At 36.9% G+C, this 17,768-nt stretch overlaps 2 protein-coding genes across 3 annotated transcripts; both read right to left on the bottom strand.

Moving 5' to 3' along the window:
• Positions 1-721: 721 nt before the first annotated feature.
• On the bottom strand, positions 722-8,115 carry ankmy1 (ankyrin repeat and MYND domain containing 1). 2 transcript variants are annotated; one of them, XM_017420418.3, is made up of 20 exons: positions 7,826-8,115; positions 7,439-7,585; positions 7,163-7,357; positions 6,704-6,754; positions 6,387-6,625; positions 6,073-6,289; positions 5,763-5,906; positions 5,356-5,498; positions 5,029-5,197; positions 4,528-4,682; positions 4,275-4,446; positions 3,950-4,090; positions 3,739-3,846; positions 2,832-2,939; positions 2,628-2,750; positions 2,146-2,247; positions 1,830-2,004; positions 1,653-1,725; positions 1,396-1,553; positions 722-1,177 (listed from the first exon to the last, which is right to left on the bottom strand). In XM_017420418.3, exons 1-20 carry the CDS (start codon positions 7,988-7,990, stop codon positions 987-989), a joined length of 2,976 nt encoding a protein of 991 aa, XP_017275907.1. In that variant the 5' UTR covers positions 7,991-8,115; the 3' UTR covers positions 722-986. The 2 variants fall into 2 exon arrangements, with proteins under 2 accessions (XP_017275907.1, XP_017275904.1); XM_017420415.3 differs by having other exon boundaries at positions 4,762-5,197.
• A 1,299-nt stretch (positions 8,116-9,414) lies between these two features.
• On the bottom strand, positions 9,415-17,491 carry stxbp3 (syntaxin binding protein 3). The gene is made up of 19 exons (XM_017420383.2): positions 17,408-17,491; positions 16,044-16,093; positions 15,821-15,902; positions 15,617-15,693; positions 15,455-15,527; positions 15,242-15,342; positions 14,735-14,880; positions 14,155-14,248; positions 13,821-13,945; positions 13,621-13,719; positions 13,478-13,535; positions 13,325-13,390; positions 12,874-12,954; positions 12,453-12,588; positions 12,182-12,288; positions 11,982-12,080; positions 10,788-10,873; positions 10,288-10,436; positions 9,415-10,111 (listed from the first exon to the last, which is right to left on the bottom strand). The coding sequence occupies exons 1-19, from the start codon at positions 17,451-17,453 to the stop codon at positions 10,008-10,010; spliced, it is 1,779 nt and encodes a 592-aa protein (XP_017275872.1). The 5' UTR covers positions 17,454-17,491; the 3' UTR covers positions 9,415-10,007.
• Positions 17,492-17,768: the final 277 nt, after the last annotated feature.

The following is a 17,768-nucleotide window of genomic DNA, read 5'->3' on the forward strand; positions in this document are numbered from 1 at the left end:
AATCAAAACAAAAGGCTGGCGAGGCAACAAAAATACAAACGAAAGTCCAGGAACGTGGCTTGGTGAGGCGAGGCACAACAATGAACGAGGAAACAACAAGCATGGCAAGAGAAACTGAATAAGTCAGTGACAAGAGACAAAACAGAGACCGGTTTTAAAGACAGGAAAGATGATTATTGGATGCAGCTGTGGACTAAACGAGGAGCAGGTGAGGTGGGCGTGGCAGGTGTTACGTCGAGCCGCGTCCCCCTGAGTCTCCGCAGCGTTCATTGTCAACGCTCGTAACCGCCGCGCTGTGCTTGCGCTGCAAGGGAACTACGGAGACCGTGAAAGGTCAAACAACTTGTTTTGACGAAGTTAACCCACTGTTTAGCTAGCGTGATAGACAGACAGACAGACTCTGTTATGGACAATGTGTGGACAAAAACAATTAATAATTAAAATAAATAATGACTTATCTATTAACAGAATTGTTTAGAGGGGCAAATATTTCTCATTAAAAAACAAAAAAACATCATTCTTTTAGGAATAAAATGTGCTAAAAAATATCATAATACAGATGAATAAACACAGGTAAGGATTTGTTGGTAAATTATTTTTACCAAAACGTTTTTGTTGGTAAAAACTTAAAAAAACAATTTAATTTAAAAACAATTGCAATTTTTAATGCAATAAAAATATGAAGGCACTGACTTCAATTATCAATGCATTTTTTATTTTTATTTTTTTTTTCCTACATTTTATTGCTCATAAAGACCTCAAACCATAACTGAAAACTGAAAATTCATTTAAAAAATCATTTAAAGATTGATAAAACATTATTTAGGACAGAAAATCACATAAATACGCTAAAGAGAACAATTGCTTTGGCACAAACATGGCTTAAAAGTGGTTAGACAGAAGTGCAGCTGGTTTGTGAAGGTGAGAGGCACATCACTTCACTTTAGTGAAAAACCAGTTATTTGCATGTTAAGTTTTTAAATCCATTAGTTGCAGCTATAGTTTTCCTTCAAGTTGACTGGGCTCTCCTCTGCCTTGCTCAAAGGCTTGGGCACAGTTAAGGGAGTCAATGTGACATTCGGTATCGGGAAGACAGTCTTGGACTTCATAACAGGCACGGTCCTGATGGTTCTTCGGAATTTAAAGGCAACGCTCTTCTGGATGCCATCAGCAGATGCTGCATTGAGAGAAACAGACAGATAGAGCATTCACACATCATATAAAAGAAAAAACTAAAGGTTTTATAAATCAACTTTTGAATTTAAAATGAATTATTTTATTTTATAACTACTGACTGACAGATTAAAAACACTGTAGAAAGGTACACAGTGTTACTTTATGAAAAGCTTATATACTGGGTATTTCTGGCCTAAACTTTGAGGTCCTGATTCCTACCTGAAAGCTGAGCACACTCCTCTTTGTGCCTTTCTTTCCATCCTTTAAGTTCGCAGGTCTTGGAGCAGTAGAGAACTTTGCGGCAATGACCGCATTTAGTCAGCATCACACACAGAGCAGAACGTCCACAGTGGTAGCAGAACATCATCTCTGGTTTCCTAAGAAAAGGTTTTACACAGACAAGGATGTGAACTGGCGCTGGATTTAAACAAAACAGGAACAGATAAAAGGCATTTGATGTAAGAATGTGTGTTTACATGAAGTCTTTAGTTGTTTCTGATATTCCTTCACTGCTGTTTGTTGGCCCACTTGAGGAAAGAGCCTCTGCGCCTGTACATGTCAAAGTCTGTTAGTGGTACTTATATGCAGAGAGTGCACACACATACACCATGATAAATCATTGTTTGACTGAAAAAACTACGTGTTGCACTGACGATTCAATATGAGGTGCTGCTGTCTCTCTAAATTCTTCGTTTCCCTCTGGTTTTGAGTTTGTCTCATCAGATCACTCATCTTACTGAGCAGCTGGGTCTGTGCATTCAGTCTTTCCCTCACCAACTTGTTCTGAGTGTGGACTTGGGTGTGGACAATATTTAGGTCCCGAAGTACCTGTTCAGATGGAAATGTACACACACACACCAGCATTGGCATTTACACCAAGTGGAGAAAATAGATAATGCAGTGTACAAAAAATTGCAGACTTCTCTGTCAGTCCTGTTATTCAAGCAATGTGTCCAACTAATGGGTTACCTGGTTATATGAGTAATGTCCATGATCAACTGCAGTTCCCACAACACTGCCCTTTGTTACTAGCATCAAGATGTCAGCACCAGCTGTGGCTAACATGTCCAACTATATCAAAGAAACAAAATATCAACTTTATAAAAACATTATTTTGAATGAAACAACATAGCAATTTATTTTGATGTCATATTTAAATATATAAACCATTAAGGAAAACAATTTGGCCTGGTGTGACAGGTTGAACAAACATCTTCAATCAAATGACCAAGTGAGCAGCTGTGAGCTGTTGTGAACATTTTTTGCATGTGCCCTTTTACAATTAGGCCTCCTCTAGTTGGGAATTGCTCTTGGGTTAAAACAATCATGGTGGAATTACCATATTAATAAACACTTATTTGCCATCAAAAATGCAACAGGCAGGAATCTGCTTGTATGCAGAGTTGTGAGCGGTAACAGAAAAGCAGGTGAATGTGTATGTTTGTGTGTACCAGTTTAATTCTGTTGCTGCCTAAGTTGTAGTTCATGTTGGTGAGGGCACAGAGGGCACTGCCCACCCTGGAGCCCAGAGGTATGTTAGGATCTGCACCGCTGTTTAAAAGCTCCTTCACTGCCTGAGCAAAGAAAAGATGCAGGTTTGAAAAAAGAGGTTTGGTGCAAGGATAAATTTGTGTTAGTGTAGGGAAAGGGTCTACCAGGTCATTGCCACTTGCTATAGCCAAAGAGAGGGGAGAATGTCCACTCCACAGTAGGTCTGTGCTGGCTCTGTGAGAGAGCAGGAGGGACACCACTTTACTGGCGTTCTGAAAAACAAAACAAAAAACAAGCATAAATAAATGGTGGATTTTTGCCAAGTAGCTAAAAAGCTTTATGTTTACTGAATATATCACAAGGTGTTAGATATAGCAATGTAAGATTCACATCTATCTGATTCGTTCAAATGTCTGAACGTAGGTATTTGTTCATCCATTCATTGCTGATAGGAAGTTAGTCTTACATGCAGTTAACACCAACAATAACACAGTTGTGCAGACGCTATTCTTCATAAAAAACAAACAAACAAAAAAACAAAACAAAGAAGCAAAAAATATTTATGCTATGCCACACAGCACCACAACATATTGTGGCTGGTTTCATTAACCTCCCTAAATGTAATTCTACTAAAAATGACTGCCACCTAGTGTACAAAAGTGAAAAACACACAGACTTACAAGAATGGAGGCTTCTACAATTTGTTGTTTTAGTTATTGCTCCCAGTTCACATCTTATGCTAATATCTATTCACTCTACAGGTCAAAGTCCAAGCAAGTTTCAAGGGTTAATTTTTAGCTCAGATTTCATGTCCAAATCCAATCAAAATTTGTGACTAAGACCAAGATGGGGACACCTAGATGCTGAACTCAAGGAAGTAAAAATAAAGTTTCACAAACTAAAAGTAGACAAAACAGCTTTTAAATTCACATTTATTTTTAAAGTGGTTGAGTGTTATTCTTTTTTTTTGTACCAGATGCATTACGTTTTTCATTCTATGCTACTAGATAAATAAATAAAACAAGTGCTTAACAGTGTGTCACAGCTGTTGTGTGAATAGTACTCACTGACCATGTAATCAGTATCTCTCTGACAGGCTATGTGCAGGGCGGTTCGGCCCCCCTCTTTAAGTTTTGGATACCTAATAACACTCAATGGTTCCTCAGCCGTCATGGATATCTGTAAAAAAACATGACTAGAACCCTTCTTTTACCGGTGCTACTAAAGCCAGTACATTAACAAATAAAGGGTCTAATATGCTACAGTGTGCAAATACACATACCCTGTCTGGTTCATAGATATCATCCTGGTCACATGCCTGCGCATCTGGGTCAATGGCAGCATGCAGAAGAAGCTCTGTGATGATGGGCCCTTCTGGACCTGGCAGCATTGCAGCTACATGCAGAGGGTACAAGCCTTTCTTCTGCAAGAACATTGAGATATTAAAGAGATTTTTATGACTTGCAAAAAATTAACAAGATATGTTAAAGGGGAAAAAGACAAATGTAATTTAAAGACAACTTTTTCTTTGGTCAGGATTTAACATTTTTCAGAGACATTAATGAATATGTCAAAAAGAAAAGTCATTTTAAGGAATTAAAGCATACTTCTGTTGGAAGGGGAATGTCAGCGTGAGCTCCAGACAGCAGCAGTCTTTTGACAGCTTCAGTGTCACCTGCCATAATGGCAAAAAAAAGAACAGGCATGGGGACCCTGGCCACATTGGGGTCAGCTCCACGTTTTAGTAACACGTTCAAGGTGTTCAAACGCACACTGTGCCTGGTAAAACAAAAGACGTATAAAATTAACATATGTACAGAAGATTTAAAGTCAAAGAACAGGGGAAGAAGCGTAACTGACGTGATTGTCTGCTGTATGTCATAGAGCCGAAGTCTTCTGTGGCTCAGTGCTTCTGCCAAGCGCTGCAGCATTTCATCTGGTACGAGAAAGTTGTGACTGCTGTTTGGACAGGCAGAGTCAAAGGTCTGTTTTGGTGTCAGTTCACTGGTTTTCCCCTGACGGAAAAATAATAGATTAGAGCAAGAATAAGCAAGAAAAGAATATGAGATGGCACCACCATGCTCTTTTTGCTACCTTAGTTGAAAGTTCCTTCCCCCACACAGTCCCCAATAAAACGGGACCATCCTGAACTTGAATAGTTTGCCCCACATCAGCTGTTTTCTCACTTCTTCTCTCCTCTCTCTGAATTAAACCCTTCACATCTTCCTTAGCCTCATTTTCCCCTATTTTTGTTTTCCTTATCTCAGTTTCTGTACTAGCTGACTCGACTTCTTCATTATTTTCTTGTTTCCTGAAATCATCTTCAACACCTTCTGCCTCACTTGCTCTATTTTCCATTACTTGATCGCATGCGCTTTCTAGTTGTCTTTCCTCTTCTTTGCTCTCGTTTTCATCAAAGTCTTCATCTTCTTCCTTTTCTTTTCTTTCCTCCTCTTGAAGGTGTTCAGTCTCTGCAGGGGTATTTTTACTAATGTTATCTGAGGTGTGTCCACTTTGATCCTTGGCTGTCCTTAAAACACAAAATCAATAAAATAGATTATATAACACATCAGCTTGTTTTAGGGGAACACGTTATAAACAATCAGAAGTGACTGCAATTCTCAGTGGAGGCGTATATCATTTGTGCATAACAAAGTTTACAATTTATATGCATTTCTGCATGCTTACTGTTCTGAGAGGTGGTTGTCAGTTTGGATCTTCACATTTATGTCAGCGGATTGAGATTTGTCATCAAATTTAGGTGTAACTGATGTGAAGTCACTTTGGCTAATGTGGGGACTGCTCTCCCTTAAAGATGAAGACATCAAAACCTGGCAACACATTTCAGTAACAAAACCAAAAAGATGTTAGGAAAAATGTCAAGGAATCAGCAAATTCAACAGAAGCACCATGGACAAAAGTTTCTGCTGCTCAAGTGGTTAGATTTATTTTCTGGATAACCTAAAATGGTCATAGATAATTTCATGAATTTCCACCTGATATATTTTGATGTACTCCAGGCTTTACTACAGTAGTTGACTTACAAACAACTTCGTATTAGAAATGATGGCAAGGTAAGTAAAGGCCTTTCTCACTTCAGTCAAAGCTGTGGACAGGGACTGAAAAGGGTAGCAGAGAACGTGGCACACAGCCAGGGCAGACATGCCATCACGGTTCAACTTGTCAATAAAAACACCGTTATCCAGCAACCGATGGATCACATCATCATGGCAGTTTATCTGACAGTTGAGGAAACAAAAACAATATAAAAACAGTTACAGAAACAACTTTTATTTTGCTGATAATTCCTCTGTAATGTGCAACTGCAGTTCATGCCCTAAAAAATTTGAGAAGATCAAACTACCACAACTGAATCAAAAAAAAGAAGAATATTAAAAATGTTACGGTTGCAGCGATAAGTGCTGTGTGTCCTCGTGAATCTTCTACATCAGGATGGACCAAACCCTTATGGATGAGCCGTGTAACATCCTGGAATTCCCCTCTGAAGCTGTGCTGGATCAGCAGTTCTGAGTTAACTTCTGAAGGGCCTTTTGGACCAAAGCTTTCTCTATTCATAGAAAGAACAGCTGCCACGTTCCACCCAACATTTTCAGCTTGCAGTCTGAAAAACAAACGTATAAATACAGAGCATGTAGGTATTTTCTCTCAATACATTGTTTGGCACCAACACATAGCACTTTGTTTAACATTTGTCTAACCTGTGTCTGTGTATAACAGCTTGCATTCGGGGTCGTAAAGGCAGAGAAGACAACGGCTCCCTTTTATAACCTTGATATGGGTGAGGATCTGGCTCCCACAGCTCTCCATAAAAGAGTTTATCCAACTCTCTTCTCCGGCCAGGAGGGAGTGGTAAGTGGTCCCCATCTGTGCAGTACCTCTCAATGCCAGGGAGAAGGATAAAACGCTCATCTATTTTCAGATTCTCATCTATATTCTCCTAAAGGGAGGGAGGGAGTAAACTGATCTGCTCTTAGTAAAATGCAGACAGTAGTTATTTATTAAAGCAACAATTTACCTGAAGGTCTGTCCCAGTTTTTGTGTGCAAATAACTTGCGATAGACTGAGGCTAGTAAGAGGAGACATAAATAAGCATACTGTGTATAGGCAAATGAAGACAAACTTGGAGACATCTAATTTATAAACTTTTCTTGAAACAAATGCTATATGTCTTACTAAAATGAAGTTCAAATAGACCTAATAAATGTAGGTTTATGGCAAAATGAACAGTTTATAAAGAATTAATCAGAGACTAAAAATTAAAAATACCAATTTACAAAGCGGTATTTTATAACTATTAACAAACCAAACTGTACATAAGAGAAGTGTAAATAAGCCACTTCTCTGTGAAGTGCCTTGAGATGACTTGTGAATTTGCTCTTTAAAGAAACAAATTCAGATGAACTGAACAGCATATTTACTGAATGAAAACACTTTAAGCTACTTTCTAGCAGGTGATAAAATGATCAACAGGTACCTGAGTCCATAATCCTGTGTTGACAGAAGGCTCATTAAAGGCAGCATATTCAGGAAAGCTGTTGAGACTAAAGCTTTCTTCTACCAGGGTACAGAGCTTTAGCAAGTGGTTTCCCAGCCACAAGCCCACATCCTGTCGTCCATCTGAATAAGTCATCACACCAGGGCCAAACCTCTGGTCCATATGGTATAAACCCTGAGCACGTAGAGTTATAAACTGTTATTTACTATATGCACAAAGTTACTATAGATGCTGCCCCCTGTGCATCAACTTTACCTGAAAGCTGGCTCCATCTGGGTAGATGAGCTGACCATATCCTTCCTTTCTGTTGAGGTAGTACTTGCCAATGAACTTCTGGCCTGTGGGCCAGGAGTAAAGTGCATCCCCATGACGGAAGTTTTTGAAGAAACATCCCTCATAGTACTACACAAAAAAGTTCAGTGAAAAAAAAAGTCAAGATTTTTAGAGACATTTAGGGTGAATTCATCGAAATTAGGTCATCAGAAAACAACAACAGCAACAAACAGGCTAAATAAGGTTGGAGGATCATACAGCAGAGACGAGAGTCGGTTCTGAGCTTCGGGCTTGTTTCATTTAATCCGTTAACAAAACGGTATAGTTACATATAACTCCAAACACCTAGCTAAAATATTTAGATCTTACCTCTCCATTTGCCCAAATGTACTTTCCTTTTCCGTGTCTGAGACCTTCTGCAACTTTTCCCTCATATCTGGACCCATCGTACCACTCCTGAACGCCGAATCCATCTTGTATTTCTTCATTAAACTGCGCCGGACCCGCAGCACCTTCACAGGTTGTCGACTGCATTTTGTAATCTACTCAACTACGAGCCTATTGGAGTTAACAAGAAGTATGTTAAATGAAGTTAAACTTACGGTGAGGCTACCGACATTACTTAGTTATTGCGATAAACTTTAACGGACAGGGGTCAGATTTGAGTTTTACCTTGGCTACAGTTGTCATGACAACAGTTGGTAACAGTTCACGCATGCGCACAGTCAAGTTTAATTTGTTAATCATTTAGCGTACGTTGTATTAATTTATTAATTAATTAATTTACCATAGTTATTTTTTGTCGCCCAGAACGTAATCTTGAAGTCTAAAACAACTTAGCCTAAACAATTTAGTTAAGACAGTTGATTTAAAATATTTGATTCGGTTCTTATGAGAGATTCTCTGAATCTTTAAAGGCAAAAGTCTCGGTTTTGCGTTTTATTTCCCCAATAATTAAAGCTATGGGTTCTAAAATTAGAAGCTTTAAGATGTGTTCGCTTTAATGTTACCCTTATTAGCGATTCAGCCTATATAGTTCGAGCCTGGGAACCCCAAACAGTAACATGGATGACTCAAAATAGTGTGAAATAATAAAACATGGGCAGCTGTAAGAAATGAAAGTCACAGGACAGGATTATTTGGTTATTGTTAATCGTAAGTGTTTCTGTGTATAGGACCAGTGAAGCAGGACCAGTGTTTAGTTCATATGTTAAATGAGCTTTTCCTTTGTAATTGATACTTCTGCTCTTGGTTTCAACCTGTGATGTGGATGAAGGCACACTTATGAATACAGCATGAAATGGTGTTCTTGTAGTGTACTATCCCTGACATATTTCACTGTAATAAACATAGTTACAAATTTATGGATAATCTGTAATGACAACTCAGCTAAAAATATTTTTGTCCAAATGCCAAAATTAGAAAGGGAAAAATTATTGACAACCAAAATAAGAAAATCACAACCCTGCTATCTTTTTTATACTTACAAATATTTGTGTTTATATTTTAATTTGTAAAATTACTTTAAAATATAAATCACAACCTTTACTACCTAATAGAATCAGCACCTCTTGTATTTACCCTTTTAAAATCACCAAATACCTTCTTTGTATTGTTTATAGTTTTAAGAAATACCATGTGAAAAAAAACATGTTAGTTACAATCAGTGACACAGAGACCTTCCAAAAAACTTTACATATAATCTGTTCAGCTACATGTGCAAGAAGTTAACTAAACATCTCTGTGGATTTGCCTTTCATAAAGTGAGTTAAGGACTATCGTGCTTTCACCTGGGTCTAAGACTGATGCAGTGAAGTTTGTTCTTTTAACAAGCCTTTGTGCCTAATTTTCCTCTAAACAACTATTTAAGTAGTTTTGAAGCATTTCCTTGTATTGTTTTATCTTGTGCATTTTAATTGTTTAAAAAAAGCAACAGCATAATAAAAGTGACTGAAGAGTTGAACCACTTCATCCGTTTATTAGTCAGTTGTTCAATTCAAGAAAAGTGTAAATACTTTGTTAAAACCAATATTCAGATTACATTAAGTGTTTATATAAACAGTAGTGAACAGAAAAGTCAAAATGACAAAGCAGAGACTCAGTGCATACATACAGTATATACATCTGTTTTGTGCTTTTCCCCCCACCACTATAGTTTTCAGAACCTTTTAATTTGTAACTTACCAGCGTCTTTCTTTACAGGCAAAGGTGGACAAACAAAAGCATAATAAACATTTTATTTAACATAGAAATGCTTAGTAGAATGAGGTTTTTAATATGATCTATATAATTAATTCCCACTACAAAGCTATACATATTATTATCAGGCCATATCTTTCAGTACTTTGAACTGAAATTTGAATTGAAGTTTAAAGAAAATTTGTCCTCATACCTATAACTTTAAATGTGCAGCAATACATGAGAAATCAAAAATGAGCATAAGAAAAATTCCCTTCAGTATTCCATTCAGGAAGTTGAGTGCAGTGCGCTGTGTATTACGAGATGTGGGGACATGGAGCTCAAAAAGATATTACATAGAGGGTTCGATTTTTCATGCATTGTTCCTTTCCTCAATTGTGAAGGTCTCCATTGGGCCTTTGCTCAGGGCTTTGATGTCATCCAAAAGATGGGTGGGGGTCAAAATGTGAGAAGACCCTGGGCACAGTAAAAGAGAAGTAAAGATCTTATATGCTTCAGCAGGTGGCATAAAGGCTTAGAGATAAAACCAGGCAATGACATTGTCAATAGCATCAAAGCAAAAATCAGTTTAAATAAATGATAAAAATTCTAACTAAAGCAATACCCAAGTATAATACTGTATTACTGCTCACCTATGATGACCTCGCAGGATTTTACTGCCTGAGTGACCTCGTAGGCAGAGCGCATCTCAGAGTAAGTTATTCCTCCAATAACAAAAATGATAAGGCGTGAGCCAGTCCGGCGTTCATCCGGAGCACTAGGTTTGTGCTTCTGGCGGGCACTGTGGAGCAGATATGGGCTCAGATAAAATTTAAGAGAGCAAGCAGGACAAGTGTAAAAAAACCTGAGCAGACAACAAAACAGCTGAAACTCAGTGTTCGATCTATGACTGGATAGTGAAGAGTTGTCATTATATTCAAAGGCAAACAAGGATTTTCTGTGTGTTGCTTTACTGATACTTTCAAAAGTGTACAGAAATTTTTTTTCCAAACTTCTTATTTATATGAGCTTTTGATGTTAAATGGAATGAATACATGAAAAGCAAACCTTTCTGAAACATCTCTTGCAGAAATGATAAATTCCTTCAGAAATTGTTGATGCAATTCTTGAATGATGACTTAGAAAAACCCACCTGACAGCTCCAGAGCCATTCCAGGCAGTAGGACACTCCGACTGGTGAGGCCATTCGCTGATGTCCAGTTTGTTCTCCACAGCATCCTAGAGGTAACAACAATTATAATGTACTTTACGTTGGTAAAAATGAAAAGCCAAAAAGAGCTCTCTTTGAGGAAAGCCATAATGAACATTTGCAAGATTTTTTGTGATACTTAACTGAAATGCAAACAAATAGTTGGTGTGACAAAGTTTAAAATCGATCATTTTTTCTATCCGAAGCAGAAATTGTTATTTATGTGGAATTGATCTTATTAGCAAAAGAGCAAATGTTAATTTGTGGTCCTTTGTTCCAGAAATGAGGGTTAGACTTCCTTCCCTATATACAAACAGTGTAAAACTATTAAAACAGAAGTTTAAAAAACAATCTGCTATGAAGTATGTTTCTAGCTTAAAAACACTGAGACTTGAGTGCTGCTTCTTGATCGATGAGATATTTTTTTTGCATCTTGCAGCTTCTTACTCACATACAAACTAAAGAGGCCAGAACCAGTTACATTTCAAGCACATTTCAAGTTGCAAAATATCAAAAACATCTGCTTTCTGCCACAAGAGGAAATATGCACCACATCTAACAGGAAGTCAGGTGCAAAGGTGGTGAGGATTCCTCCGAAATGGGGTTTCAAGCAATAACAAGAAAGTGAAGTAAAAATAAGAGGAAAACAATTTTTTAAAGTTACAAATCAGATCTTACTACCTTAACTTGTTTTCCCTTTAGACTAGAAAGAGTTTGATTAGGTTTCTTAAAACACCATGTCTATTAAATTGTCCAAAAGCCTGTTTTTAGTTTAAAATTACCCATCCATCCATTCATCCAATTTCTATACCTGCTTGATCCTGTTCAGGGATGTAGGAAGCTGCTGCTCATCTCCAGCAGTAACTGAGCGAGAGGCAGGGTACACCTTGGACAGATTGCCAGTCCATCACACAAACAAGACATGCTCACACTCACACCTATGGACAATATAGAGTATCTAATTGACCCAACATGTATGTTTTTTAGACTGTGGGAGAAAACCAGAATACCCAGTGAAAACCCACACATGTGCAAACTCCATGCAGAAAGGTCCCAACCTGGACCTGAACCCTAGACCTTCTTGCTGCAAGGCAACAGAACAATAAGCTGTTTATTGCACAATATGTGTTCACTAACCTCCATCACATCCTTTATGACTGGAATCCATCTTGAAAGGCTGTACCTCTCCTCCTGGGAATGATCCCGTCGGGTTTGTTTGCGAGGAAAGAAACTAGGCTAAAAAAATAAACGTACAACAAAGAACAGACATAAGACCACACAGAAAACCAAAAACAAAAAAAATTGTGAAAAACCATCTTTCCTTCTTTTTAACTTACTGATGTGATGATAGGGACTCCCAAATCCTTCCAGTTTTGGATAAACTCTCGTTCATCCTCAATCTGAACATGTTGGATAAGTTTGTTCAAGTTTTCATCTGTTGTTCCTGTTTACACACAAATCAGAGTGAAAATCTAATCTGACTATGTGCTCAGAACATTTTAGTCAAACAATTAATTGTGTCTCAAACCAGCAAAGAAAAAAAAGATCAGCTTTCATTTATGGTCTTTTACAAGAAAAATACAATTAAATGGAAAAATATAGTTTTACCATTAAGGCTGAAGATATAGAGCAGCACAGCTCGAATTTTGTCATATTTGCTGTATGGGTGAAGCAGCACAGGCAGCAGAGTCCTCATGGGATCTTTCACCTTCACTCCATCCACATCAGAACCGACTGCAAGGTCCTGCAGGGAACAACTATATATTTAACACATTATTTTTACAACAAAAACATTTTATTTAAATATTTGACTAGGCGAAGGTCAGACTCAGCTACAGAAAACCGACATTAACATTTCTACAAGATCTGCCATTTGGATGCTTCATCTCCTCATTTGTTTATAATTTTGCATTTATTTGTACAATAAACATAACTCGTCCCCATGTACAGCCTCGTGGTGCCTAAAAACAACTGGATTTTGTTCGCTCCAATTAATTACCACCCCTTCACTGAACTGTTAAAGACAAACCTGTTCAGCTTTGCAAAGCTTTTCCACGTTGTTTGAGAAAGGTTTCATGCAGTCTTCAGCCAACTGCAGATGTATAGTTTTCTAGAATTAGAACAGAAAGAACAGGTAAAAATAATAAACACAAGCCTATATGCACCATTATTGTTGGTTAATTACATTTCTAATGATTTTCTTGTTTTTAAACATTTTTCTTCCTATTTTATTTTTCAGTAATCCATTTGAACTTTGGTCAGTCTATTCTGCTGCATAAACAAACTGCATAAATTACAGGCTGTAGAGTCATCCACACCCAACCACAACATAATGACAACCTACATCTTTAACTACTGGTAGCAAGCTAATACTAGTGTTTCATTTGCTCTAAAACCAGTTTCAAAGCCCTTCCCTTTATAAGATCTCCTGATAAACTTTAAAAATCAAGTTAGCATCACAAAAAGAAAGTACTTCATACCTCAGTCAGCTGTTTACGGAATGAAGGCATCTTTTTCATCATTTGGGCCAAATTGCTGATTGTGATCTGAAAAACAAAACAAAATTACAATAAGGCTGTCTCAGAAGTGTCTTAAAGACACTGAGAGACACTCAAACAACTCTAGTTCTATACCTTCCCATCTGGCTGTTTCTTGCTGGCAGATATTTCCTTTACCATCTTAGGGATTTGCCTGATTTAAGAAAAGAACAAATTAAAGATATAAGTGAAGACAGCAGAAGCACAATACTGTCATAATGTGAATGTTCTCGACTTACTCTGAGACTTCAGCAATGTGTTTGTGCCTGAGTTTCACCCAAAGCATGTCATCCTCATTCAGCAGGGCCTGCTTCTCTGAGCCGTCTTTGGACTTGTACCTGAGCAACAATTAGTTTCAGCAATCTGCAGGGCAATATGGTCTGACTGGGAGACTGGGAGTGAATTTGAGTACAGGGAAATTCAGTAAAGACAGACTTACTTGTAGGTGTCGTTCTGAATATCAACGAGGTCGTAGGCCATGGCCTGGTAGGTGAGCTCATGAAGGATGGGGCTTACTGGGTCAAAACTTCTTTCCACTATCAGCAGCTGGGCCTGAGTCTTTTCCTACCAACAGAAAGTAAAAATAAAAAAAACAAAACTGAACCCACATTTTATAAAAACAAACAAATAAACAAACAATCTGTTGGAAATTTCCAGCAGTTTGAAAAAATTCTTTGTGTAAAGTTATATGTGAAAATAATATTGAACTTAAAGGATTCAATTAACTCCCAAGGCTTATGATGTCAACATTCTTTGTTCAGCAGGTGTCTCACCTTCTTCTTCCCGCTGTCATCCAACTCATAGTGTCTGGCCAACTTCTTGTCAACCAACTCGGCAAGGGTTTTAGCATTTCCCTTACTGCTGTCTCTAGTTATAAAAATAAATTATTTTGCAAGAATTACAGCAGTCAGTTTAAACCACACTGAAATTGCAGTGACACTAATAATCACTATCATATTAGATGTTAAACTGACTTTCATAGTGTTTTACAGGTGCCACTTGAAAAAACATTTTAATAATTTATGATCATATTATTTTAGTATTACTGAGGTCATTTCTACATAGCTATAAAAGCAGCAGAGCTTAAAGCATGCAGGTAGATTTACTGAAGAAAAAATGTAGATTTAGGTAAATAAACAAAAAGCTACAGAATTTATTTTGGATTTACATTAACATTTAATCTGATATTTAAAAAACTAAGCAGGACAAAATAAGTTTACCTGTCTAACTGCCCCCAAAAACACACTTTCCTGAGCTCAGTTAGGTAGCATCTTACAAGGTAGGTGTAAATTATGTGAGCTGGGGGGTGAGGTGTGGTGTAACTTAAACTCAGAGACTAAATCTTTGGCTTACTTTTTGTATCTGACCCCTGGGTACTCGTCCAACGTGGCACAGAGCGTTACAATCTGGTCTGCAAGATTCTCCAGTGTCTTCCTTTTGTCTTGACTGTGAGGACTGTATATGCTTCGGAAAGCCCCCGGATTATTGCATGTGAACACCTTAAAAGAACACAGTTTAATATGACAACAAATCAATTCTGTTTCCTAATGACACATTCAACTCCAACACTAATAAAATAGCAAATGTTAGCAACTTTGACATTGTTGTATTTTTAAAACACAGGAAGCAGCCAGTTACTGTTCTCAAGCCAAGAGTTACACCATAACTTCAAGCAGCCACACCCATGAAACATTCATTTAGAGAATTAAAATCTCAGTAGCAACACTATCTAAAAAAACAAAATACTGAACCAAGCAAATTCTTTCTCAAAATAAAAAGTAACCATATTTTTGAAATATAAAGAGGAAATGTAAGATCATTACAAAACTACCAAAGAGAAAACAAGCTGCAGTCATTCACCTGTGCCTCTTTTGGCAAGAAAGAGATGTTTATTTCCTTGCAGAAGCGTATGTACTTGGCACAGTAAAGCTTCATGTTGTTAAAAAGGTCATCGGGACAGTCTGTGAAATTAAATTAAGAAACATTTTGGAGTGCATTTTATCATGTTACATTAGGGGCCTTTTTGTCTGATATTTTTTAATAGATATATGAAGTGAAACAGAAGTTACTTACAGTCAGTAAAATAAACATAGGCTCCTTTGTATTTGGGTTTGCGCTTGAAGTCTGCTATAAAGGCCTCTACACACTGTCAAAATAAATTAAATAGTAAGACATTAAAACCAAATTTGCAATAAAAACAAACTTCTGCATTATGAACTTATTTTGATGGCAAACCTTGGAGGTTGGTGTCATAAAGTAGATGGCCTTCATCTCAGGAACAGGCTCCCTGTTTTTGAACAGATCCTCCACAACTAAAACAAATAAATAATATTATTTTTCACAATAAATGTTGCACAGAACCTCACATATAGACTTCAATCACACCACTGTATGTTGTGAAAATATATAGTTTGCTGTAATAAAAACCTCATAACCTACTTGTTATTTTCTCTGCCATCAGATCGGACATTTTGCAGCATGATGAGAGGAGCTTGGTGGTGAAGGGGTCCAGAATCAAGATCTGTCAAGATACATTTAAAGTGATAAACAGGTAATGTACCACATGTATTGCAAGGTTGTGTTGATAAACATGTAATCAAGTGAGAAAAATTAGATGTGAAGAAAGTCTGTTCATGCAGTTAATCTTGAAGGTCTGTCTTACCTTCCATACTTCAGATTTTCTGCAGTCTGTGATAATTGTATCTTGTATTTCTGAAGAAAAAAAACAACAACATGAAAAAGCTTACTCAAGAATCACTGTTGAGGTTCATTCTGTGTGTGTGTGTGTGTGTATATATGTACACATACACACAATACATGGTCAATACTGGCTTTAAACTCTAACAACTAATTCCTAAATTGGAGGGATCCAAACATAAAGAACTTATTCTTAATATAGACAGTCTAGTGTTGAAACATCAACAACATTGATGCTGGACAAAAAAAAAGGTGTGTGATAAAAATGAATAAAAAAACAAATTATTAGATTTGAAACAGAATATAAATTTGTTTCTTTAATACAAAGCTCATCAATTTATTTTTCACAGTTTTGCTTCCATGAGGTATTTTTTATTAAGCAAAAACCTCAGAAATAAAAGTTTGTATTTTAGAGTTTATCTGTGGGACGTTTCTGCAAACCACTGTATATTTACGCCAAATTTATTGTTTAAACATAAATGTTTTAAAAACCTGAAACACTGTGAATGATTACAAATGTAAGGCAATCAACCTGTTCATTTTACAAGTACATTACCAAGTTTATTTACAGAAATAAGAATAAATGAAATAAAATAAAAATAAACTAATAATGTATTTCTAATTAAAATAGTCATAAAAAACAATCTAATGACATTTGTTATTCAAAAAATTTGTACTCTAACTCTACCTCTTTTTGGAATTTTTTCAAAAAGGAAACATTTTACACCATTTGAAACGTGGGAACAATTTTGGAACAAAATGTCTAAATTTGTGCATTCCCAGTGTTTCATTTTGGGATTATTTTTTATCCAAGTGATATTAAAAATTGGGGCTGCTGTAGTTTTTACCATTATCACTTCATTTTTATCTTTTCTCATCCAGTTCTTGCTAGATAGAATGCTATAAAACATGATTAATAATGGCTACTTGTGTCAGCCGTCTTACAGTAACTTTTATAAAGTTTGCAACAGGTTTGTGTCTTTCTCCTGACATTGACTGTTAACGCGCAGAAAAGAAACGAGGTGGGGCTCCAGGCATACAAAGTGACCTCACGATGACTAACCTAACAAAAAATAAGCAACAAAGGCCTGTAAAAGTACTAAGAGAAGTTTAATCAGGGCTTATTTTCTCTATCAAACACTCAACCGATCCAAAAGTTTGACAACTTCCGTTGCATTAAAATAATTGAACCTGAATGTTCGCTGTTTCCGATATACAGAACTGCTACATACTGAAAACAGCACATTTAGACCAAAGGCAGGTTGGTTTTTAATGAAGCAATACGCTAATTTATGAGGCCAACAAATGCTGTAAAACAGGATAACTTACTTTTCCAAACTAGCCTCTGGAGTCCGTGCTCTGAACCTGCTGCCATCTTGTTTTCGTTTTCCGCTAGGTGTTTCCCGTCGACGGAATTTGACGTCATCTACGTCAAAAAGTCGCGCGATTGTAGTTCTTTAACCTTCGAAAATAAAAAGACTACTGCCCAAGCTAAAAAAAACCTTTTTATTCTTATCTCTGATTAGGATTTAATATAGCCTATTGCATTCTTGTTATTATTAAAATGAGGTAAAGTGTAAAATTCTGTTCGAACTTGGATGTAAATATATGCAGAGCAATCCAGGAATAATTCCCAGCGGATGTGCATATTTATTTGTACATATATCCATATTTGTATTAGTAACCCTCA

Source organism: Kryptolebias marmoratus, linkage group LG24, assembly GCF_001649575.2.
Source record: "Kryptolebias marmoratus isolate JLee-2015 linkage group LG24, ASM164957v2, whole genome shotgun sequence".
Taxonomy (NCBI): Eukaryota; Metazoa; Chordata; class Actinopteri; order Cyprinodontiformes; family Rivulidae; genus Kryptolebias; species Kryptolebias marmoratus.